This window comes from Chelonia mydas, chromosome 2 (genome assembly GCF_015237465.2).
Source record: "Chelonia mydas isolate rCheMyd1 chromosome 2, rCheMyd1.pri.v2, whole genome shotgun sequence".
In the NCBI taxonomy this organism is placed as follows: domain Eukaryota; kingdom Metazoa; phylum Chordata; order Testudines; family Cheloniidae; genus Chelonia; species Chelonia mydas.
Window position 1 is genome coordinate 147,936,326 of NC_057850.1, and position 26,706 is coordinate 147,963,031.

General features: G+C 42.9%; 1 protein-coding gene across 3 annotated transcripts in view; it reads left to right on the forward strand.

The window, feature by feature from the left end:
* The window catches only part of GABBR2 (gamma-aminobutyric acid type B receptor subunit 2), an 832,666-nt gene extending 809,121 nt beyond the window's left edge, over window positions 1-23,545 (forward strand). For all 3 annotated transcript variants that reach the window (XM_037893395.2, XM_037893394.2, XM_043540307.1), the window contains 2 exons: window positions 10,927-11,044; window positions 21,007-23,545. In XM_037893395.2, coding sequence (XP_037749323.1) covers window positions 10,927-11,044; window positions 21,007-21,172 — 284 coding nt within the window. In that variant the 3' untranslated portion in view covers window positions 21,173-23,545. The remainder of the gene's footprint in view (window positions 1-10,926; window positions 11,045-21,006) is intronic.
* Window positions 23,546-26,706: the final 3,161 nt, after the last annotated feature.

Sequence of the window (26,706 nt, forward strand, 5' to 3'; positions counted from 1 at the left end):
ATCATCCACAAATTTGCTGAGAGTGCAATCCACACCATCCTCCAGATCATTTATGAAGATATTGAACAAAACCGGCTGCAGGACCGACCCTTGGGGCACTCCACTTGATACCGGCTGCCAACTAGACATGGAGCCATTGATCACTACCCATTGAGCCCGACAATCTAGCCAACTTTCTACCCACCTTAAAGTGCATTCATCCAGCCCATACTTCTTTAACTTGCTGGCAAGAATACTGTGGGAGACCATGTCAAAAGCTTTGCTAAAGTCAAGAAACAATACATCCACTGCTTTCCCTTCATCCACAGAACCAGTAATCTCATCATAGAAGGCGATTAGATTAGTCAGGCATGACCTTCCCTTGGTGAATCCATGCTGACTGTTCCTGATCACTTTCCTCTCGTGTAAGTGCTTCAGGATTGATTCCTTGAGGACCTGCTCCATGATTTTTCTGGGGACTGAGGTGAGGCTGACTGGCCTGTAGTTCCCAGGATCCTCCTTCTTCCCTTTTTTGTTATTTGTTCTTCTTTGAGTAGTGTCCCTCTGGGTGCTCCACTCTAGGTGCTCTGGCACCCCCTGCGCCTTTGATCAGAGATTTTTCATAGCAATGTCCATTTGGCCCGTGCACATGTGTTATTCCACCTCATGCTCCATGCCGTTGCTGTATAGCACTACGTGAGCTAACCTTCCTCAGTTCCTTCTCAACTGCCCAAGCTTGAGACGGAGCCTCAGCTAGTTGTCCAAGTTGAGTTTTTTGCCTCAACTGTGTTCTTTTAGCTTTTGTACTTAGTGTATTACAGTAGTTAGTACTTAGTAATAGTTTAGTTATAGTCAGATTTTTTATAAAAATATATCTAAAAAATATATATAGCTTTTAGATAGTTCCCCCATTCCACCCCCGGGGAGTTTTTCACCCTTTCCAAGGCATGTTCTCCTGGCTTCAAGTGTTGCTTGTCATGTCAAGAGGGAATCCTGGGGAGCGACGGACACTCCTGCTGCATCCATTGCTTTGGGGAATCTCTCATATTTCCCAAAATTGAAACTTCTGTCTGGTGTTAAAATCAAGAGCCAGAACAACCTGGAGATAAAACTTCAACTCCTTATAATGGAGATCTTGCTGCATCCAGCCTCTGACCCAGGTCAGGAGCCCCCTCATATGATGGTTTCTGAGTAAGTCAGCTGCCTCTTCTATCTCAGCAATGCACTCCTCAAGGACATGTGAGAGGAAGACCCTAGATTGCTCTCGTAAATATTCCAAAAACCATGCCCCCAGTTCTCTAGATAGAGAATCTACCTCAAAGAAGTCAAAGACATTAGCTCCACTAGATCCCATTGGTCTCCAACATGGTATCCACAAGTCTGATGGTTCTTCGGGTACTGAGAGCTCCACCAAGCCTAGACACTCTAATGTATCAGGCTCTGAGAGGCCATTGGTAGTGACAAGAGACTACGGTGGCAAGAAGAGCTCTACCGCAGTACAGAAAAAGAGTGCTTGGACTCCATCTGGATTTCCCTGGGAGTTTTCAAAACTCATGCTACCCTCTACTCCTTCAGCTACCATTACTTCAGCTTAAGCCATGGACACAGTACAACAACAATCTTGGTACGGCCAGAATTCCAATTTCCCCAAGACCTCAGAGTGTCGGAGACTCCTGATTCACTATTGCTCAGCTCTGATCTTTCCTGATACCGAGAACTTCCAGATCTCCAAATGCCTACTAGGCACCGATGGTGGTATCTCACAGTTCCTCAGTACCAAGAGCTCCAGATCCCCATACACCAGTCCAATGTTAATGGTTGTACCTCAAGTTCCTTCTGCTGCCACACCATTACCAAGTGACTCAGAGAAAGGGGATTCTGATGAACGCTCTTCCTCAGCCTCCCAAATATCTGTGCAAAGCTCTTCACTCCGCCCCCATGAAGGCTGTTTTCCTGAGATCCCTGAGGAGCCTGAGCTCACTCATGAGTCCACAGCTACCATCCCACTGGGGTGAGCATCTGCGGAATCCACCACCCGTGCCATATGCACCACCCATGGGCCATACTGGAACCCCTGGGTGGCTTATTGCCATGAGTTCTCTAGGGCTCAAGCTCTGTCCTTCGTAGAGACAGACAACCCTCCTCATCCTCCCTTTCCAGGAGACTAGAGCCTCAGGAAGAGACTTTTGAGGAACAGGAGGCCAGGGTTGACAAGCAGATTTTTCCAACTGTGAACATTTCTTCTTTATCCCCAGATGAAGCTGTCAATGCCACCTCACCATCCCTGGCTGAACATTTTAAGCAGTTTCAGGATCTCATCAGGAGCGTCACAGATTCTTTACAGATCCCTGTCAAGGAGATGGAAGAACTGCATCATAAGCTGTTTGACAGCCTCCCTACTGCCTCCTCTGCCCACATTGCCCTGCCAGTAAATGATCCTGCAAATGTCATCTGCCATACATCAGCCTCAATTCCTCCCATGTACAAGAGGGCAAACAAAAAATATTGTGTTGCTTCTCAGGAGTCAGAATTTTTATTTTCTCACACATTTCCTAACTCCTTGGGGGTCGAGGCGGTTAACGAATGTGGAAGACAGCACCACACTAAAGCTATGCCCTATGATAAAAATCTGAAATGTCTCAACTGCCTTGGTAGAAAACCTTATTCTTCAGCTACTTAACAGTTTAGAATCACCAATTACCAGGCCTTAATGGTGAAGTATAACCACACTAACTATACTATGCTGAAGTCGTTTATTGAGCATCTGCTGGCAGAGAACAGAGAACAGTTCCAGGCAGTTGTTGCAGAAGGCCAACTCCTCTCCAGGGCAGCTCTGCAGGCTTCTCTCAGCTTTGCTAATACTGCCGCTCATTCTATTTCCACAACAATAGTTATGAGGCTTCAGCTCCCTGGATTCCCAAATTAGGTCCAGAATACGATAAAGACCTCCCTTTTGATGGCATTAAGGTGTTCACTGGCAACATGGATGAATCTCTGCACACATTAAAAGATCCCAGGGCCGCTTTATGATATCTGTGGAGCTACAGGCCTGCTCAGAAGAGAACATTTAGTAGGTCTGTAATGGGGTCTACAAACCCTAAACTGAGCATAGACAGAAAAGCGAGGAGAGCCTCTCCTGTTTACAAGCAAGCAGCTTGACCACACTCCCACACAGCTGCCAGAGCATGGAGAGAGGCACCCACAGCTGCAGCAGCCAGTAGGGGAAACAAGGCCTGCTATAAAGGGGAGAGTACAGAGAAGCCAAGGGGGATAGAAAGGTCTGGGATAGCAAAAGGGAAACACCCCTGCACCAGGCTACCTCCATGAACAGAGACTGAAGCAGACTGCTAGACTTATTTAGAGATGAGGGTCCAAAAATTGCCCTATCCATGTTCCTTGAGTCTGTCACGATAAGACAGCGTGTATTCCTTAAATGTTAACAAACAGATGGGCACAGGTACCGTATTTCTGCGGCGGCACAAACTCAGGTTAAGCTAGACAGAAGCCACTTCAATGAAAATATTTGTTACAGTCTTTCAATCATTAAAATGTTGTACTATTGTTGCAATAGGTCAAAATAGTTTGCTTTTGAGCATATTAAGTTTTGTCTTGGATCGGAGCAGCCTTTTTCCCCTCCTGTCAGAGAATATCCATATTTTCAACTGTGGCTGTACTCATAGTTACTACTTCTGGCTCCAGAAAGTTTCCAATGTCCTAAAAAAGCATATATAGCTGCTGGAGTCATGCAATTACTGGGCTGAGATCAGCAACAAAAACTCACCCCAGGGAGTGGAATTAAGCACTTTTATAATGTGTTCGAAAGGAACATGGAATATTTCACCAGTGACAGGCACTCCAGAAAAAAATAGCAAAACACAAACAATAGTTCATGCAAAAAAGAGCCATTAAATTGTGCCAAATGGATGCTTGAATATGTGGCTTGAATAAATATGATTCCCTCGGTAAAGAGTATTTGACCTCGCTCTTATTCCTAACAGTTTATTAGAATAATTTTCAATGTATCTCATATTCTGTTTGTGCTCAATTATCTTTTCCACAGCATGCTGAAGGTATTCAAATTTTAAATACCAGTGTCCCAGACTGTTGACTCATATCCAGCTTCTCGTCCACTGTAACCCTTAGGTCCTTTTCTGCAGAACTGCTGCCTAGCCATTCGGTCCCTAGTCTGTAGCAGTGCATGGGAGTCTTCCATCCTAAGTGCAGGACTCTGCACTTGTCCTTGTTGAATCTCATCAGATTTCCTTTGGCCCAATCCTCTCATTTGTCTAGGTCCCTCTATATCCTATCTCTACCTTATCTACCACTCCTCCCAGTTTAGTATCATCTGCAGACTTGCTGAGGCTGCAATCCACGCTATCCTCCAGATCATTAATGAAGATACTGAACAAAACTGGCCCCAGGACCGACCCTTGGGGCACTCCGCTTGATGCCGGCTGCCAGCTAGACATGGAGCCATTGATCACTACCTTCTCTCCTACAGCAACCTGGAAAGAGCAAGGGGCAGGTGGGCTGGGAGTAGGGGCTGGCAGATTGTAGCATTCTCAGTGCAGTACCAGCGAAGGCAGTTCAGGAAGGAAGGGACTGGTGAGTCTCCAACTCCTAAGAGTGCTCCTCCCACCATTAAAGTATAGAACAGAATTGAGCGCTCCATAACTTCATTGACTGGTTTTTGAGGCAGAATCGAGGTAGTCCCAGAGTCTGAGTGCAGAGCTCCACCCCACATCAGGAGCAGCCCAGAGACCTAATGGGGGAAACTGGGGCAGAAGGAGAGAGAAGCTTGGAAAATCAATGGCTTCTAGGAGCAGCCTGCAACTGAGGAAGAAAGGGGGAGCATAGGTGTCTGTGAATCAGTAAGAAGGGTGAAATGGGAAGCCTGTAACCTGGTGAATGGAGCTGGGGTAGGGAAACAGCAGCGGGAGGCACAGCAGAGGAGCTATTGAGGGAGGGGACCGGATTTATGTACTGGTGGAAGGGGAAGAGCCCCCAGATATTTCAGTTGTTCTTTTTTCTAATTTGGGAGACAAAAAATGGTTGTTGGCGGGGGGGAGGTTGAGGGGAAGGAGACCAGGTATGTAATTGCTCTCCCCAGTTCTAACACTTATTTTGAGTACCAGCCAGCCATGAGCACTAGTAAAAACCTTCCTGGCACTGAGCTCTGTTCAATTGTGGAAGAGTTTCCCACAGGAAATGGTGGGACCTCATCTGGGACATTTAAAACCAGACTGGACAATCGGCTAGAAAATGTAGTATAGGTAACAATAATGCTCTAAAAAAGGAGTGGACTCAATAAACCACAGGTCTGTTCAATCCCTAATTTCTAAGATTTGCCAAATGTAATTTTGTTTCTTAATTTAATTGGTCTGTATTGTAAAATCGGTGTGTTACACTGTCACCTTAATCAGCTCTGCATCAAACCTTGTTTTAATCTCTGAAAGACAAAAGCATTCCTGTCTAATGCCTCTGCTTATAGACACACAAGGCTTTTATGCAAATGCCAGGAACAATATACATGAAAATGTGATGTACAGAAAATAAAAGCTGAACCCATGTGACAGTAGCTGCCGCAGCAAACACAGCACAGCTCTCTTTGCTCCCTACCCCACCCTCGCCACTGTCCAAAATGTTAAACTTCTTATGTAAACTGGTGTCAGATTTGACTCCTTTCTGTTCTTCTCCCCTCACATCCAGGCCATCAAATCCCATCATTTCTTTCTTTATAACATCTCTAAATTTTGTCCTTCCCTCTCCATTCCTGCAACTGTTGTGTGGTCATTTCTTGCCTCAGCTAAAGTAACTCCTCTACTCTAGCCTCCTCCTTCCTTCTCACCGAGTTCACTACCAGTCCATCCAATATACTGCACTGAAAATCTTTGCTCCTACCCCTTTGGACCATAGCATTCCCCTACACTACTCACTTCTGCATCCTCTCCTATGTTAATCCTATTTTTCCTTCAAATCACTCCTTAAGACTCGCTTGTGCTGTAATGACTACAGAATAACACCTGGAGAATAGCTAGTTTGCACAAAAACACTCATAATACTGTTACCCCATTTTCCTTCCCTGACACCCAACCCACTGCCTTGTTTCACCATCTGTTTTGTCTCATTATTAATCTTGATTGTAAGCTCTTTGGGGATATTTTTACAGGTATTACAGAACCTAACACAAAAGGGCCTCTGATTGAGGTTTCCATATGCTAGGTGCTACTGCAGTAGAAATAATACATAAAAACCAAGGGTCAACCTTTGTAAAGCTTTTTGCAGCTCTGTTGCTGCTTTTCTCTGGTGTTGTCTTTTCTCTAGTGTATTGCTACTCATCATCTCATTCCCTTCACGCTGTCCTAGCCTCCTCCCTAACTTCACCCTTTGTGTCCTTCTCCCATTTTCACCTTCATGCCTTTTTCCGTGTTGCCTTTATGCTTGCAACAGTCACACTTTTCATATGTAGCAAACAACTACCTTGATGGATTTGGAACTGCTCTGTAATGATTTATTAATACTGTCTATTGATCTGGTTGAGATGTTCTCTGTGTGACTGTATTGGCTTAACACAAGAGGAGATTGTGTGTCTAAAAAACATTCAGGAAGGGAAAGAATGGAATAAGGAATAAGCCACCTCCTTGCAAACACTCGAGGATTGTAAAAAGGGACAATGTCAGGACTATTAGCTTTGAAGATTTTGCTTCCTATCCAGCTGTTCAGGGAAACCAGACTAAGACACACTGCAGTGGGGGCATCTAAAGGAGTTGGGCCTGCCTAGTTATCCTCAGGGGATGATAAGACAGACATGCGGTAGACTGTTTGTTTTTAATGCTTTTTGTCTAAAATTCTTTGTTTCTATTGTTTAAAATAAACAATACTTTGTTTTTAAGAAGGCTGTCTGAACAATGTATACACCGTTGATCACAGACTCCCAAAGGGAAGAACCACAGGGTACTCTAACACCAGGCCCATCTGATAGTGGGAGAATTTTGGAATTCCACACCAGAAGCGGTAAAAGCTTGTAGCCTGGCACCTGAGGGGGTGCCTCAGAGACCAGAAAGGGGACAGAAGCAGCTAGATATGTAACTGTGACACTGACCTCTCCTTGTTCAGTTCCCTCATAAAAATACAATTCTACTAAAATATCCCTTTCCAAGAGGGAATGGTCACAAAGGATTTGGAACACATTAGTAATGCAGAAGCTCTATAAATGTAGAGAGAACAGATACATTGGGCCATATTCTGCTCTGCTACACCAGTCTAATCCCAAGAGTGTCTTCACTGACTCTGGGATTACAATGGATTTACATTGGCATAACTAAACAGAATTTGGTCCATTTGACTATCTAGCCACATAGGTCTCTCTTCATAAGTATGCCAGTTAGCTAAAATGCAAGAATGGGCATTGTCTGTTAATTTTAAGAGCTCTATTGAGAAACAGGCTGACATTCTGTCATGTACATTTTAAAACATGACACTGGACATGAAGTCTAATCCAACCTTCACTCATTTTTCAGGAAGAGAGATAATATTTTTAGACTCATCATCATAGTCCATCACATGTCATTATAATCTTTCTGTGTGGTATTCAGCATACAGCCATTTTGCCTTAACTAGCATGATTGCAAAGTGCATCAACTATTCTGCTCTAGAGAACACTGATTATGCTTCCAGGGTATTAGAAACAAATACCTTTAATAGATTTATACATATTCTATTACAACCTTTCCGTCCCAGTTTTTGTTTTTGTTTTTGATCATCTCTCAGTTTCCACACTAATAGGGCAATCACTGGTCTTGAAGTTATCTTGAGACTAAGAAGATCCAATAAGGTTCAGAAAGCATAGACACAAAGCTCCCTTACATTTGCACTGTCTGATTGTAGATGTTTTAAATACTCCACCTGCAAAGTGCATTTCCAGTGTCTGTTGGTGTGCCTGAAGGAAAATCATGTTAGTAATGTTTGGATCCGATAATTTCTGGGAATTTTATAATTAGTCAATTTAAAATTTCAGTACTCTGGATTTTTTTAAATGTCCCTTCACAAATGTTGTTCCAATCTACAAGTTCTTGCTCCCAGTGAATATGAGTCTTAAAAGTAAAATAGTGTCTCATACATATAGCAATGATCAATCCCTTATTTCCAGATTTCCAAGGAATTAAATTTCTACCACCATCTTCAAAATATAAATTTAAAGACTTCATAGGAAGCTGCAAGCCACAGCAAAAATCTGTTTTATTTAGGCTAATCTTAAACCTAATTGATGCAAAAGATCCTCAGCTGGTATAACTAAAGTAGCTGTACTATAGTCAGTGGAGCTAGGCCATTTGTCACTATGTCTTAAAGGTCACCAAATGTGTGGATGCTTTTGTCCATTCCAAAAGGCCTTACAAAACTGGTACACATCCATAAGAGTGAGATTTAGACCACGGGCCACTTATATAAACCAATTCCATTATAAAAATCCACAATAAAGGCACTCAAACACGCTTACTTCTGCCCTGTAACCCCCAACACAATAACCTGGCAATTATGATTGATATATATCAGTGCTTGTGTTCCCAGATTAGATTAAAGACAAATTAGAATTTGTCACATTTTTTTTCCTTATGGCTCTACTACAGGTATAGTTATTTGCATATCTTGCCTGTTAAGATTTTTGGATTCTTTCAAGTTTATTCTTGACTGAATTTCTTGGGTTTATAATGTTTGTTTCTGAGATCCCCAAAATATGTTTTATCCTCAATTACTGATGTATACTCTCAACGTGAACTCCATCTTAGTGTAGTTTTTTGTCTGGGAATTTCCTTTTTCAATTTTTAAACTTCTCATATATTAACAGTAAACGAGGAACTGAAAGAGAATGTAACCATGTGATATTTCTAAAGATTTGAAGAAACATATATCAACCTTACATTTTATTTTAAATTTTTGGGTCAGGTTCACTGGTATGCTGTGGCTCCTTTACACTGCTCTGGAGCACAAAATAGCCCAAGCAAACTTGTTAAACTACATTTACAGCTCCTTTGTATTGTCAGAGCAACACAAACCAGCTAGAGTCTACACCCCAGTGACTCCATCCTGCCTGCCCTCCACATTCCTCTGTCCATACACCCCAAATTTCTGACCTCCACATTCTCATGTACACACATGCCAAATATCCTTCCTTCCACGGTCCCTGAGTACACATGTATGTACACATTCCAGTTTCCCCTTTCTCCTTCTTTGTTGAGTAGATCTGGCACAAGTAGGGTTTTTTTAAAGAAATTTTTAGGATTAAGGGTAATTTTTTGCCATTGCTCTTCATGACTGTAAATTTCTCCTTCAACAGTGGCTGGCACATAAAATCTTCTCCTTCAAAGAAATTCATCAAGAACTGTCCTCCTTCAAAACGGCATTGTTCTCAGTGGGACTGAAGTCACAAACAACCCACTGTTAAGACAACTGTCTCAAAATAACTGTCATCTCCCCTTATTCTCAGTGGAACTTAGATGCATGCTGCCCTTAGCAAAGATGGCCACTCTCTCCCAAAGATTCCAAAGGGCGTGAAGCCACGTTGCCCTCAAAGATGGCAGCCTGCAAGAAGTAAATGAAGAGTCAGTGGCCATCTTTGCTAAGGGCAGTATGCAGTCTAAGTGCTATGTGATAACAGCTACACATTAATACTTTCAAAGGCCCGTTAATTCCAAATTATACCAAATAGATAAGTCTCCTATATATTTTTAAAATTTCTTATGCAAGTGACCTCAGGGGGTCAGGGTGAGTAGGAGTACTGGGGTCCCACTTATTAGGCTATGACTACTGCCCCAGATTGCCTTAATCCAGCCCTGGAAATGCTGCATACTTATTCCACTGGAGAATTACCACTGATAGGCTTCGCTGAATATTTTAAGGAAAGATTTAACTGAGGAGAGGGCAGCTTTTTGCATGTAAAAATAGAGAGGTCTAAGTGTAGGGCAATATGGTGGTGAAACCACATTGAAAGAAATAAAGTCTGGGACCAGGAGTGAGAATACGTTCCTCCTGCAACTGCATGTAGATGGACAACAAGACAGTAAACAAAATTGAGAGGAATATGTTCCCTCTCAGTCTCTTCCAGGTGTCATCTATCAAGGGCTACATGGAAAGAAGCACAGAAACAATAAAAGGGAAAGGAAATAAAAAGGTGATTAATTGGGTGGCTTGGGAAAAGCATAGAAAGGAGGGAAAGGATTGAGAGAATGAAAGGTATTGCCAGATTGCGTCAACTTTTTTTTGCCGAATTTGGCAAGTATTGGAGGAGGGGCATGGAAACTGGAGATGGAGTTTCTATGGGTTACTGGCACATTAGTAAGTGAGCATGGTATTTGTCAAGGCCTGTGGCCGATCTGAAAGACGAGAGACTGAGGGAAGTCAATATAGTCCTTAATTTTCTCCAAAGATGCTCAGAGCCATTGAGAGCAGGGGATGAAAGAGAAAGATGTGAGGATTAAGCCAGCGTTGGAATTGGTGAGTCAGACATAACAAAGGGAGAAAGTACTGAAGGAATCAAGTGTGGAAGAGAGGGTGAAGTTGGAGGTGGGCACCAACCAATGGAGGTGAGGGAAAGAAGAAAAAACTGAGAGTTGCAGTGCAATTAGAGATGTTGTTGGACTGGAGAGCATGGAAGGGTCACTTCGTGCCTCTAAGAACATATCGAACATTTTAAAAGTAAATTGTTTTAAAAAATACATTTTCATTTCATCATAGTAAATACAATTTAAACATTGGGGGGAGGGATAGCTCAGTGGTTTGAGCATTGGCCTGCTAAACCCAGGGTTGTGAGTTCAATCCCTGAGGGGGCCATTTAGGGATCGGGGGCAAAAATTGGGGATTGGTCCTGCTTTGAGCAGGGGATTGGACTAGATGACCTCCTGAGGTCCCTTCCAACCCTGATATTCTATGTTTCTATTTTCCCCCATCCAGATGGTGAGAAAGCTGTTTTGAAAAATCACCTTGATCAAAATCCACAAGCACAGTGGAGCACAGCAGAGCCCTCCAGAACAAGCAAAGATCCTATAGAAGACATCAACTCTCCAGAACAGTAAGTAGCATATTGCTGAGAACAGGCTAGTGGTAAATGCAGAGAGGAACTGAGAACATTTTTTTAACTGGAGAGTTAAATTTTGGCCATGTTTTACCATGTTGATCTATATACAAATTACACAAAAATTGTTAAACATTATTTAGAGCACACAAAAATGAGAAAATGACAGTTTTTGAGTTTGCCTGTGCAACCTTAATGTAGGCCAATTGTTCATATGGATTTTGATACTCTTTAATGTCAATCACTTACACATTTAATGTCAATATTTGCAGAACTTTCCACTAATTTGGGGTGCCTCAGTGATTGTGCCCAACTTAGGACACCAAGGGGCCTGATTTTTAAGAACACTCCATATGTTCAAAGCACTTTATAAGCAGTAACTAACCTGCACAACCCCTGCTCCCCACAACTAAATTTCCCTCAAATACTACCTTTCCACTAAACATTTCCGTTTCGACAAAATGGCATTTTTCAATGGAAAAAAGTTTTGTAGAAAATATTTTTACCAGCATTATCATCAATTATGCAGACAGCCGAACTAGTAGTTAAAAAAGATGTGAACTACTGCATTCATCCCAAACCACTGTTAACACTGAATCCTAATAATGTCTGCTTAAATTTCAGTATTGGTAGCTATTTCACTGCTGATGACTTAAGCAGAAATATCCACCTAATGTGACTATCCTGCATTCCTCAACCATTGCCCATGCCTTGTGTCATGCCAGAATTCCCCAAAATCTTCTGCCTAGCTGCCCAAATCTCCAGCTTTCATCTTTTTACAGAAAGGTTGTGTGGTTCTTTGCCTTGTTCCAGTAGCCAGGGTTGGCAGTGCAGACCCACAGAGCATTGGCATACCTTATACAAACTGGCTGGTCAGGTCTAATGTTCTTGGTTTGGAATCAGAGTTTTCCTTCTCCTAGGTGCACTGCCTACTACAGCTGACAAGCTCCACCTGCCTGGTAGAGGCAGAGAGAGGTTAAGTGACTTGCCCAAGGTCACCTAGCAGCCTCGTGGCAGAGTCAGGGATAGAACCCAGGTCTCATTGCTGTACCCTGCGCACTGGACCACATTGGCTCCCTTAAGGCTGTATGTTGCTTATACAAAAAACTGGATCATATTGAAAATTGTAAGGGCAGAGTAAAATATGTTTAATATAAAATAAATTGAATCTAGTATCAACATAAATAAGACAACAGATTTTGAGCTGATCATAATATTTGTTTTAACGTGCAATTAAATGGCCTCCTTTTTAAAAAAAAAATTTTACCTGAAGCTGCTGCAGAGTTTCCAGTCTGTCATGCTGGAGTCATTCAGAAACCAGGGGACTCTGTCATAGAATTTAGGTCTAGATTTCTGCAGAGATCACAGGTCTTTGACAGGTGGGCAGATCCTTGCCCTTTTGTAAATCCCCTTTGCACTGCTGCAATGGAGATGCAAAATTTACTTAAGGAAGCAGATGAGGTTTCCATGTGATAGGGTGTGGACCTGGCCAGCAGAATGGTTCCTTGGGAGCCTCTATCCACCAGCATAAGTTAGAGCAGCCCAGTTCAGCCTCCAGTAGCCCCCAAGATTGGGAGCTAAGGGGGACAGAAAGGTAGCAGCAAGACACCACTATGCCCCACAGTTATGCCAGGCATTTGTCTGGCTCACTACAGGATTTGACGTAGCATATATAGTTTCTGTTGTCAAAAGTGCACGTGCATTGGTGTATAAAGTTGTTGGAGAGATTTGTGGATCAGACTGCATCTAGCAATACTTTATGTAACTTATGTTATATGATGCCAGCTATGACTGAATCCACAGAAACATGGATTTTACTATACCTGTAGTGCCCTGACGCAGGAAAATCCACAGGGACTGAATTGCCAAAGCATTTTGTTGTTGGAAAAATATACCAAGAAAATATTTGGTCAATTCACAAAAGCAAGGCCCACATTAAAAGAGGATGCATGCACAGTTTGGTGAGATTGAGCAGTCTCCCTTAATGTATGGATATTAGGTGCCTTTTCCATTTCAACCCCATGTACAAGACGTGCTGTAGTGTGCATAGATTAATACACAACCGATTAACGCAGTACTGTTATATTAAAGATAGAGTTATAGCATGAAAAGATATCCAAACACAAATACTCCAGCACTCCTAATGCATATTAAGCACAAAAGAAATCACCATTTTGTTGGATACAGCAACCTTCCTTCAGGCTAACGATAGGTGAGGGGAAAATGAGGTTCCACGAAGGTAATGGTCTTGAATCTTCATTGCCTTGCATTTTATGCAGTCATTTATACCTATACAAAGCACTTTATTAAGTGCTTCTAAATCAAAATGGTAGCATTCTACATGTACTTTGCACAGATATAACAAGCTCCACCCTTTGTTTGCAGCTGCTGTCACCCTACAAACCATGTGTGTCAAGTGGTGAAGGCACATGCTACACTTGTGAGTTAGCCAACACCATGGCTGATACTACAGACCTCCAGAGGTGACAAGGAGTCTCTCTAGCTTAAGTTAAAGAGCAGGCTCTGAAGCTGAGCTGTAGCAGACACAGATCCTCTGCAGATCATACACGGAGGGCTACGTGTAACACACACTGACCAGCCACATCCCTTTTCCACATGCTGGGGAATGCACAGAGCCTTGAGCTCTTTGCCATATGGGAATTTCCCTGTGCAGATTCACTGGTTTCCAGAAGCTTTGGGGCACTACAGCAGCTAGAATGGAGGCAAGGAACTGGTCTAAAATTTCTCTCTGTTTTCCCTTTCCAAACTCACGCACTGTACTGTCTGAAGGGTCTTTTATTTTCATTTTTAAATAAATGTTTGTGTTAGTGATTCTGTATCACTATATTGCACCTATTTTAGGGAGATGCTATTATTTATTTGTACTTGTAAAACAAGTTTTGCTAACTAGGTTTCATACCACTGAATGTGTACCTATAGGGAGAACCAGGACACTTTTTAGCCCCTGGGATTAGGAATCTACAATTTTTTATTTACCTTTTAAGAAGAAACCATTTCTTACCTAACCTTTGTGCTCTCCACAAATAGAATTGCACTTCTAATGTGTCCAGCGTGAGTTGTGGAGTATGTGTCTTTAAGGTTGTTAACACTCGGTAATTTGGTCAAAAGGAATTGAAGGTTGAAATAGTTAGGGTTGCTCTGAACCACTTGTTGGTGAAGCAGTTTAATAATTCACAGCTTTAGCGGCACCCAGTAAAGTTCAGCAAATAGACCTCAGGAACGTGTGCCTAGAATAATTAACTCCAGAGAACTATATTTCCTCTTCACGCAAATATAAGAGACAGTATGACCATTTACTTTGGAAAATGTCAACTCATTCTTTCTGTACTAACCAAAAATCAATTCACTTCCTTTTATTATCAGCGTACAACACTTACAGCTCTTCAAGTTCTGAAGCTTCGCAATGTAAAAAGAGGAGTTTTAGTTTAAATTGCCTCTCAGCATTACCAATATATTTGAATAATTAAAAATCTGACCCTTCATCATAAAGCTGAATACTAACTGAAGGTATTAATCGAATACAAGTTGTAGGCATGTATGAAACTGATAACTGCAGAAAGTTCTTCCACTTCAAACTCATGAGTGCTGTTTAGATTAGGTCACTTTCAATCAGAATGTTCAAATTGTATTTTTCATGAGTTACTAGGAGTTAAGTCAGTGTTTCTAGAGGAAAGCTGATCTCTATGAACACCGCTTTAGATCATTGATCTGGCTAGTCGTTCATTTACATAGGACTGGAAGGGCATAGGCCAGACTCCAGTCCCCTGCAGTCACAAGCAACCATGTCATATAATCCTGTTCATAAATGTATCAAGTTCCATCTTAAAGCTACTTAGGTTGTTTGTCCCCATAAGTCCTACCAAAGGAGATATCAGGCTAACCAGCCTGTAGTTACCTGGGTCCATCCCATTTTAATTCCCTTTTTAAATATTGGCACAGCATTTGCATTTTTCCCCAGTCCTCTGGAACTTCCCCAGGGTCCCAAGAACCAACATTAATGGTTCAGAGAGCACCTCATCCAGTTCTTTTAATAATCTTGGGTGCAAGTTAAACATTTTAAAATCTGCTGGACTGGGTAACAGTTGTTGATTAACACCCACTCACTCTAGTTACTGATGGAAAAATATTTCATCATTGTAAGATGTGAATACCTCATCCTTTCAAATACAGAACAGAAATATTTATTGAAGTAGTAACTGAAAGCAGTGCTGTCACACCAATTTAATTCATAAAGTCATGGGGGATGGGAGAAGCCACAAATGACTAAGAACTTAATCTGTTGCTAACAAACCATGAGTCCTAGTGATGTTTGAACCTGGTGATACTCTAAACAAAAAAAGCTCCAAACCATTCTTGTAGCTCTGTCCACCGCTTCACATTGACTTAAATATTCTAGTCTTCAGAGTGATGTTTGGAGTTATTAGTATGTGTGTGCTGGTTGTGTTGATTTGTGTTGGAGTGAGGGAAGGTTTGTACTGGGAGATTTGTGTTAATTTGTGCAGTTGATGAGGGTTGTGTGATGCTGTGAGATGCTATGTGCATTTGGGGTTATTGTGTGTGTGGGTTGTGTGGTGTGGATGGCAAATGAGGGATGTGTGCTGCGTAAGGGGTTGTGGGAGTTTGGGGTTATGGCGGCTGGTGTGGGGCGGGGGGGAGTTGTGCTGTTTTGTGCATGGTTTTGAAGAACAGTGGCAACTGGTCACACAGGTGGGGCAGTTCAGCCAAGTAATCCCCCATCTGTGCAGTCTCCTTTACACAACTTATGAGACTGCTGCATGCAAATTACCTGTAGAGCAAGGGAGATGATTGGCTGAGTTACCTCCGATATCACAATGGTTTGGTGGACTCTTGGCATGTCACAGTTAGATGTCGTACTGTAGCTATTCAGGGGACACCATCATAGGGCCTAATCACATCAGCCACAGTATCAGAGGCTCGTTCACCTGCACATCTACCAATGTGATATATGCCATCATGTGCCAGCAATGCCCCTCTGCCCTGTACATTGGCCAAACCGGTCAGTCTCTACTTAAAAGAATAAATGGACACAAATCAGACGTCAAGAATTATAATATTCAAAAACCAGTCAGAGAACACTTCAATCTCTTTGGTCACTCGATTACAGACCTAAAAGTGGCAATTCTTCAACAAAAAAACCTCAAAAACAGACTCCAACGAGAGACTGCTGAATTGGAATTAATTTGCAACCTGAATACAATTAACTTAGGCTTGAATAAAGACTGGGAGTGGATGGGTCATTACACAAAGTAAAACTATTTCCCTATGTTTATTTCCCCCCCAACACACACACTGTTCCTCACACATTCTTGTCAACTGCTGGAAATAGCCCACCTTGATTATCATTACAAAAGCCCCCCCGCCCCGCTCTCCTGCTGGTAATAGCTCACCTTACTTGATCACTCTTGTTACAGTGTGTATGGTAACACCCATTGTTTCATGTTCTCTGTCTATAAAATCTCCCCACTGTATTTTCCACTGCATGCATCCGATGAAGTGAGCTGTAGCTCACGAAAGCTTATGCTCAAATAAATTTGTTAGTCTCTAAGGTGCCACAAGTACTCCTGTTCTTTCTACTCTGTACTATAATTCTTAAAGTCAAAATAGCTGAGAACTTAAAAATTGGATGGGAACAGACTGTGAAACCCACTGGTGATTCAACCTGGTGATAGTATGAACATACAGAGATCTCAGCCATGCTTGTAGCTGTTTCCATTGGTTCACACTGACTCAGACATTCTTGGCTTCAGCGTGACACACAGAATACGAATCCTGGAATATTTTTATATAGATGCTTTTCCTTCCCCCCATCATGATTGATAGTGTTACATCCTTATCTAGTATTGGACCTACACTAGTGCTAAGATTTCACTTGTTCCTGATAAATTTAAACAATCTATTTCCATACAGAAGTGAAAAACCATCGATGTTCCATTCCCTGTACCAGGGGCGCCTGAACAGGGAGGCTGTGGGGGCCAGAGCTATGTCCTCCCACTTTTTACTGGCCGTAAGGGCAAGCAACGGGGGAGGGGGCAGAGAGGAGCAATTGGGGGGGCAGGGTCTTGGGGGGGAAGAGGTGGTGTGGGAGCGGGAGTGCGGGGGCAGGGCCTCGGGGGATGGTGTGGCACAGGGGGCAGGGCCACCTGTGGGCCCCCCACACACACTTTTAGGGTGCTTCCATCACTCCTGCCCGGTACAGTGCTCTGACCTGTAGCTGCTCTGTTTGCCAAACTCCAGTTGACTTCAGTTTGAATTGAACTCCTGAAGCAGCTCACATTATCGTCCATCTTGGCTATCTTTAGCAATGACAGGGATTTGCAATATAATCTATAGATAATAAAATACTAAACTCTCCTACACCAATACCTGGTTAGCCATACATTTTCAGAATGTCCACTAATTTTGGAATCTCAATTTTTATGTAGCCATCTTGAGACACCTCATGAGCAGTCGTCATTTCAGGCTATGGCCACAAGATGTAGGTAGGGAAAAGCAATGCATGTTGAATACAATTCCATACAGATTAACTAACTGTAGAAGTTAAACTTTCACCTTCTCTTTAGACATTTTACCCCCTGCCCTTGCAAACTATGAGCTAGATATTTTTTTTAAGACAGAGTTTTTGCATAAACTGTTATGTTTATTCCAATCCTCTTACCAGAGGCTACCCCTCTGGAAACAAAGTTTTCAAGTTAAAGTAAATTTTAAGTACAGTTAAAGCAAAATAGCCACCCACTGCAACCAACCTTGATGTAGTCAGCATGCTTTGTCTATGGCATGGCTGACATTTAAATGGGTGAAAAATCCCATTCAGTCTATTATGCAACTGAATTCTCTTGGAGTAGCTTCAAATAGCTCTTTAAAGAACAGTTTGTAATCGTCAAAGTAAGCAGTTTCACTGGTGGGAAAATAAGCTTTGGCAATTCTCTGTTTGACCCTGGCACCATAAACACAATTAAAAAGTACAACATCAAACTAATAAGGATTCAGCACGTGGAAGCAGCAAACACGCCACCTCTGCAAACGGGCATGATTCAATTGATACCACCAAAATAGTGTGACAGAGTAGCAGAGTAACAATAAGCGGATTTAATTTAATCCACTAGATGTAATGCCGTCAGTAGCATGATAAACAGTGTTAGTGTGTATTTCACCAAACATTTAAAACATTTAAAGGAAATCTGCAGAGCCCTGAAATGTAAAGTTGAGTCTGTCTGTCCATGACGTTGCAGTTTGCAATCACTTACACCCCCTATGTTTGTCTGATGTATTGCAGCATAGTAATGCAGAATCTGAATAAAGCCAACAATTTTAAGTTCTCCATAGTAACTAATTTTTGGTTCATGAGCAGAGCAATGGGTGACTAGTAATCTATCTCCATTTGAGAGCATAATGTACAAACAATAAATGCAGATCTATTAGAATAAGAAAGATCATCAACAAGCAAGCATTCAGGCATACATTTTTGTCTAACGACTTGTCCACTTGGGAAGGCTATAGGGCGCGAATGAGAAGTGCTATAGTTGTACTGTTATAATCCCCCATGTAGACACTCATATTCTGGTATAACGGTGCTTTTTTCCAGTTTAGTTTATGTCGCTTTGCAATCGGTTTAAGCTAAAACAAAAAAAAAGCACTCTTAGTTTGGACCAAGAATGTCCACATGGGACTTATACCAGTATAACTATAACAGCTAGGCAATACCAGAATAATTATACCAGTATAAGTGGGAAAATCTCCCATGTAAACAAGCCCTAATTAAATTCTGGTTCTTGTGAAAGGTGCTAAATTGAGAGCCCTGGAAATTGAAGACCTCAGTTTATCCACAGTACAGAAAGAGCACAGGCAGAGACATGAAAGGTGGCTGAAACTTCACCTGGGGGAGGCGAGCTCCTTGTCCTGCCTCTTCCGCCCACAGCCCTGCCCACACTCCACCTCTGCTCTGCCCCAGGCCCCCCCCCACCCATAGCTGACTCGCCACTCACCTCTTCACCCCCCAGAGACCGCCCCCCCCGTCACCTCCTCACCCCCCACCCCCGACCAGACCCTTTCCCCACCTGCCACTAGACCCCCTTCTGCAGCTGGTTCACCGCTTACCTCCTCACCCTGCTGCTGCCCCCCCCCACGCCCGGTGACACTCTCTCCCCATTTCACCTTAAAGCACAAATAACACCAAGGGAACTGAACAAGCAACAGGTATAGCTCAGTTACCAGATATATTCTTCTCTACGTGGTAGGGAATTCAGTGTATGCTGTATAGAGAAAGATGAAAAGCCAGGCTACCTGCACCAACCTGAAGCGCAATCTCTCCTTTTGAAAAAGTGCTTGTCATTGACAGCCTGCATGAAGGCAGTAGTTTAATCACCTTTCTTACACAGAATTCCCTGCCAGACTCATTTACTTAAATTGGGTTTGAATAAAACGACTAGATCAAAAAAATAAACTCACTGGCTATGTCAGCTCCTCCTTGAGCCAGGTTAGCAGTTACTTCTTCTGGGTACAGAGAATAACTGAAGGGTCCTCAATCGGAAACAGTTTTTAACCCCAATAACACATTTTCCTACAATATAAAAGCCAGCGGAATGGGGCCAAAGGCTTCCTGGGCATTGGCAAATGCTTGTTACATGGCTTCATTACCACTTGAATGGCTCTTTAACAGTTTCAGTGATCTGCTACTAGGTCTCTGGAAGGCTTTTTCACTTGTGTAAAGTTACTCAGGGATCCCCTCCTCATGCCTCCTGTCTGCCACTGACTCCCCGCCCGCATTCACACACACACACACCCATGCCCCACGGGGAGCGGGGGGGTGAGGAGAGAGACAGCCAGCAACTGCCAGGCCCTCCGAGGGTGGAAGGAGATGAGATAGAGGAGAGGAGGAAGATTCACCCCAGGAAGCAGCAGCAAGCAAGTGGGAGCCTTGGGAAAGAGATGGGAGTGGGGCACCACCGCCCAGGTGTCAGGTGGCAGAGACGGTTGTGCTAGGGGAGGCAACGCCTCCCCTTGCCTATTATATCCGCCAGCCATGCACAGAGATAATAGAGGTTTCCACAAAGCAGTCTGCTGGTATGCCTCGACTCTGTTCTGGAAGGACCTCCTCCTTCCAGGAGGAGAGATTAGTTCAAACTCCATGTCCTCACTCTTCAGCATCTCTCTTAAGACTACCACTTATGATGGTGGGATCTTGTGATGTGAAAACCAGCCCACTAGGAAAACTGAGTGCCTAAAGTTAAGCTCCAAATAGACATTTAGGCATAAGTGATTTTTTTTCATGAGGGCTGAGCCGCCACAGCTCCCATTGACTTCACTGGGCTTTGAGAGATGCTCAGCCTGGATTGGACCCAAACTGCAAAGGTAGACAAACTCTACAAAAAGATGCAAAGTTACCCATGGGTTCCTTCCACACCTCCATAGGCACTTATTTGCTTTAGGTGGATTTGCAAAACTGACTTCTTTAATTCTAATGTTTTTGAGCTAAAAATACACATAGATTGGAACTCATTCATTCAGTTTCTGTTCTGTCTAGTTATCCAGCGCTCAGAATGGTTGTAAATCAGCCTGTGAGTGTGCTCTGTTAGCTAGTTCATCCTCATTGCAAGCTAAAGGTTTTTTCCAAACATCAGCAGTCTAACATTTAATCTCAAAATAGCTGGGAATTTTAGAGAGTTGTGGTGTACTTGAAACAAGCCATTAGATTCTCTTGTCTTGTCTAGTCTAGTCTGTCAAAAAAAACTCCCAAAAGGGAAGTTGGTAACAGCCGTGATATATCTCAACAGCAGCAAATGTAATAGTCTTGGCATTAACCCTCTCTGTAATAGCACGAGTCAGAGAAAACATTCTCACAGAAACCTGCAGAGACATCAAGCATTTGATATATTCAATTTTCCTCTTCTGCTAACGTCTCTTTTCCCCTCTCTCTACAGTATACAACGCCGATTGTCTTTACAACTGCCCATTCTTCACCATGCCTATTTGCCATCCATAGGCGGGGTTGACGCTAGCTGTGCCAGTCCGTGTGTAAGCCCCAGTGCCAGTCCTCGGCACAGGCATGTGCCGCCATCTTTTCGCGTGATGGTTTCTGGCCTGTAGAAATGGGAGATCAGAGCTTCCTGAACTGCTTTTAAGTACTCAGTGACTGGACGGAACATCAGACGTAGAACTCTGCTATAAACATACTATTTGCTCTTACCACATGGATGAACTAGTGCTAAGGCCATCATCATGGGAGTACCAGTGTAACTCATGTGGAAAGGCGAGAGCAAGAAATACCTGGAGTTTGATCTGTAGCCTTATTCATGGATCTTTTATTTCTTCACAAAGAAGTCATTGAAAATATTTCTTCCCAAATTTCTACTAGCAACAAGGAGGCTGGGAAATACGAATCTTGCAAAAAATGAGACAATTAAAAAAAAACCCACTCCACTGTCACTGTTACATGGCTGCTGAAAACATGGAACTATATGCTGTCCATGTAAGAAAAATAAAATGATAGAGCTATAACATTTATTGAAATAGATACACTTCATTTTACAAAAGTTGTGTTAAATTGTTGGAAGCATTCTGCACTGGTTAGTCTTGCTTGTTTTCATTTCAGAGAGGATTTTCAGTGGGAAAGGGGGATTTTGAGAAATGATTCCTGAAGTGTGATTGAGACTCTGTGTTGGTAATAGCAGGGTCCCCCTGTAACTAAAAACTCTACATAGGGCAGAAACAGAGGTTGTAGCAACAGCCCTGAGGCATTACCAGCTACAGAGCTGCTGTTCCAAGTCAGAGCTCTTTACAGTTCTCGAGGGATTAGATGTGGTGATTGCCAGGTTCCCATGCTGACCATAAGGGACTTATTTTGACAGAGTTTCTGCCTCTCTTTCAAAATAAACACAACCAACCGTAATATACAAAGCCGGCAGAAAAAGTCCTCGGGCTGCTAACTCAATAAGCTGAGGATGGATGGATAGTAAAGTCTTAATGTCACAGGATGGATTGATTTTCACAGTTTGTTTGAATTATGCCACACATAATTACAATCATACTAATTTAGTAGACAGGGGGTGGGTGGGGGGAACAGGGCACAGCACCTTGCGGCTGCAGGCAATTTCTGCAGGGTACATAGACAATAATATACACTACCTTTGCTTGGTACCTGTATGTGTGACAGTTGTAACTGGTAATAGGTGGTATAAACCAAGTTTGACCATAGAATATTTGGTTTGACTATGATAAATAAAGGTGTGGAAAAAGCATGAATTTTAATCTCTCTGTTGATCGGGGCTGATCGCGTTTCATATTTGAGCTCATACCTTAGCTCTACTCCCCTAAGCAAAGTTATTCTAAGGTTGTTGTAAGAGGTTCTAGCTGAACCAATCTTAGCGACATTCTCACGAACTGTAAGGGAGGCCTGATCCCAGTCTATCCTCCAGTATATTGGCAATGTGATGTATCACGGCCTTGTCAGTTGTTAAGACCCGTGATTTTCTTAAACCAAATAAAAATATTGTCTTGCTAAAAATAGCAGTGGTGCCCCAGAATGCACTTAGTGTCTTTAACCAATGCCTGCCCACCTCACACATTCTGAAGTGACTATTCCACAAACACTCCCAGATCAGCGATGACTTTAACGAGCTGCTTTCAGTAGCTGCACAGTGGAGGAGGCTTATTAACAGAGGGACTTAATTGCAGCTTTGACAAACAAGCAAAAATCTTCACCACGTAGCCAAAAATAACCATAAATATAAATCTTCCAATGGGAGCATCACAAAATATTTCACTTGGCACATACAGTAAGAGAGATTATGGAGGTACCTATAGCTTTTAGAACAAAAACATGTAAGTATAACACAGGTAAAATAGAATTCATTACTCTGTTTAAGCATTGATGTTGTCACTCAATGTGTGTTGACAGTATTCTCTTGCTTTATTGATTTAATCAGGGCCTGGTTTATTTTAAAAGGAATCTGTTAATTTGTAAAAGAGAAAAGGACAAAATTGTATATAATGTATACACAAACATTGCTGTAGAAATATTAATCCAACATAGCAGGAAAAACTCAAAAGTATTGGCCTGATGGAGGTGAGTGTGTGTGTGTCTGTAACTTTGTGAATACTGACTGTGTGCCGTTTATTAGGTTTAAACCATGCAGTACATTCTTTGTCTCAATGATACTGTAGTTTCTCCCATGACATTTTTTTAATTTCCTGCAGCATAACAAGACCCACCAAGTGAATATAGCTATTTAATGTTTCTGTTCTTTTATACTGCAGCAAAACAGTACTGTAAATTTATGAAGAGGCTGTGCCCCAATGGCATTTTCCAATGACGTTAGTGCACAAATGCTTTAAACTAGACTGGAACTGCCAGAAGAAAATGTAAATGAAAAATTTCTTGTATACCCTTATACTGCATGAGATCAATTTTTAAAAAATTGTTGCAAATCTGTTTTTATGAATAAAATATAGAAAATCTAACTTTGTGTAGCTCGATGAGTCCATCTCGCAAGGAGCAGCAAACCAAACTCTGGAGAAGGAGGGATCACAACACAATACATCTTTGTAATAACACAGAAAAGTAAAAATGCACACTAATAGTCTGACTGAGTGCACATGTACAAAGATACAGTAGACCTGCTTGCTTTAGCCCTGGTTATGACTATGCATGAATTTTAGAACCTTGTCTATACCCCTCTCACAAACCTTTCTTTGGAATAGCCACCAAAGAGACTAGAGACTGTGAGGCACCAATTTAGACGTTCTAAACATTTACCTCTGTAATCCCCAAGGAGTTTATCTGGGTTCCTGGGGCTCGGTATGCATGAAACGCAAGGGGAAGCACTGTCCCTGGGAGGAAGGGGGACCAAGGACAGACTCAGAGTCTGCTAGGCAACCAAGAAGGAGAGAGGAGAGTCACTGTTAGAGCCAAGGAGGCTGGCAGGGCACCTGCTCAGAAGAGGGGCCATGGCTGAGAGAAAGAAGGGGGTAGAGGGAAAGGACAAGGGAAAGCCTAGAAAGAAGAGCTAACCTGACTAACACTAAGTGAGATGCCATCTCCTGGGAGCCCTGGGGGGGGGGGGGAAGCCATTTTGGAGCAGTCTGGAGCCAGCCACAGAAAGGGCAGGACTGACTGTGGGGAGCTGGTGAGTCCCAGGCTGGCATGCAGGGTCCCCCTGAGAATTGGCCTCTGGGAACCTGGAAGCAGGATCCCTCAGCTTGGCCCTTTCCCTCTTCAAAGTGACTAGGGGTGCCAACTGCCTAATTTCTGAAAACCAGACACTACAGTAGAAGCGCTGGAACCTCCCCACACCCTGGCTTCACCTCTTCCCCACAAGGACCCAGCCCTGCTTCACCTTTTCCTACAACTAGAAGGTAAGCAAACCTACCTATGTAATAAAACTGTGGCGATTTCTGCTTCAGTGAACAAGCTGGTTTTAAGCAGAATCTATCATGGTTTCATGAAAGCATGTGCTAAACCTCTCTGCCCCCTCTTGCACAGGCAATAGGCTTCATGTTTGAAATTGGGTTCTTCTGTTGGCTGGACTACCCCATGTGTTTTCAGGGAGCATAGTAAGCCAGGTCAGGGGATGGGGGGGCGGGGAGTAACCAAGAGAGCATATTTATATGGAAATGGGGAGATTCTTCAAGCCAGTGCACTGAGTGATTTATAAACCAAGATGATAGGAGCCTGAGATCAGCAAAAAAAATGGTTTCCCAGCAAATACCATTCTGATTGAACTTGGGTCCTATAGACCAAATGGTAAAAAAAGAATGAGCACAGAAAGGGGTAAAGCATTCTGGTTAAGTGGGAACTCCGTGTAGAATACAGCCAAAGCACTGCTACTATGAGAAACTCTGGCAGGTAATACTTCAAATCTCATACAAAAATTTACTGCACAATCCAGATTTAATTAGGAAGCAGAATGTGGGAAACCTATGTCTTTGCGTTCACTACTGAAAAAAAACACTGACCTGACGGGAGGTTACCATATTTCTGGTTCCCAAATAGAGGACACTGCCGAAGGGTGAAGGAGTGGGGGGAGGAACAGTTGTGGGTGTTGGAGGGGGTACCTGTGGTGGGGATACTCACTGGAGGTGGTGGGGGCAGTGTCATGATAGGAGGGCAGCTGGCCAAGGCCAGGACTCAGTGACAGCCGTCAGTCAACGCCTCCCTGGGCTGGGAGCTGGGGCCTGGATAGGAGCTGTGGCTTGCAGGGGAATGGACCAATCAGCTGCAGATGCGGGGGTGGGAGGGCAATCGGGACTCTTTCTGAGCTCCAGCTTGTCTGCTCTGCAAAAAACCCAGTCATTTCCTGTTATTTAAAGAATCCGCCCAGACAGAGAAAGGAAGCTCGAAAAAGAGGCTATGGCTGGGAAAACCCAGATGTAAGGTAACCCTACCAGAGGGGAGATGCAGGAAAACCTATAGAGCTGTAGTTTACTGAGGTTTGTTAACATGTATTCACAGCTGCTGCATAAAATAGTTCCAGTAAAGTGGACACCATTCCAAATTTGGCACTGAGTTCACAGACATTCGATAAAAAAAATGGCATTTCTTGCAAAATGCTCAAAAATATGCTCAAAGTTGGGAAGGGGTTTCCCCCCCCCCCCCCCCACACAGACACCCCTTCACTTTTACATTTAAAAGATAGTGTCCCCATTTCCCAGTATTTTATAATCAAAGCAGCTTGGGAATCAGCTGTGATTATTTTGTGCCATGTAACGTTATATGTAGCATTTGTTCATCACAGTAAAACATATTTTGTCCTAACAATCAATCACCTCCCGCAAGTGTTTGACTATTAGGCTTTTTATACCAAGCTAGCTCTTGTCCTGCAGGCAGACACCCCCCCACCCCCCCGCACACACACATGCTTAACCTCTACAAATCTTTATCAGCTTCAGTGGGATTTCCTGCAGGAGTTGGGGCTTGCATACATGGATCAAATTGCAGGATGGGGACTTTAGTTTTTTTGTTCTGTAACTGAGACCTGACGACCCCTGACTTGTTTAATCCCTCGTTACCTGAGAAAACTGACAAATTCATTCTTTAGTTTAAATGTTGTGATTTGAACGCAGTTCAGTTCAGTTCAGCTTCTTCCATTTACTGACTGCCTTTTCCATCTGTTGAGGTTCTAAATACTCATATTTATTATTTCGTTACCATCATATAGAGTGCACATGGCCTCCTAAGAATATCAGAATTCTGCTGTGGCGCCAATAGACTTCCTTTGAAAACTAAGAGCGTTGAGAGCAACAGAAGAGGGTAGGGCTACACTGATAAAAGAAAAAGATCCCTCTTAGCCAGGGGCCTAAGGGTTGCAGCACAATTGCCTCGGCTTTGACAGCTTAACAACTAGTCAGTCCCACTTGCAGAGCCCAGAGAAATGCTGCCCCCCAAAAACAGTATTAATGGATTAGACAGAAAGAGGCTTGGCAGCTCAGTGTCCACACAGGATGAAGTTGTTACTGATGATGTAAAATTTGAAGTATGCCATTCAGCTGCGTCAGTTCATCTTGAAATGGATGGGCATGCAGCTGCAGAGCCCAGGAGCAATAATGGCAGGGATAGGAAGCAGCAGAAGGGCACGCGCAGGACAAGCGACCCAGGATAGTGGCCTGGAAGACACTACAGGGGT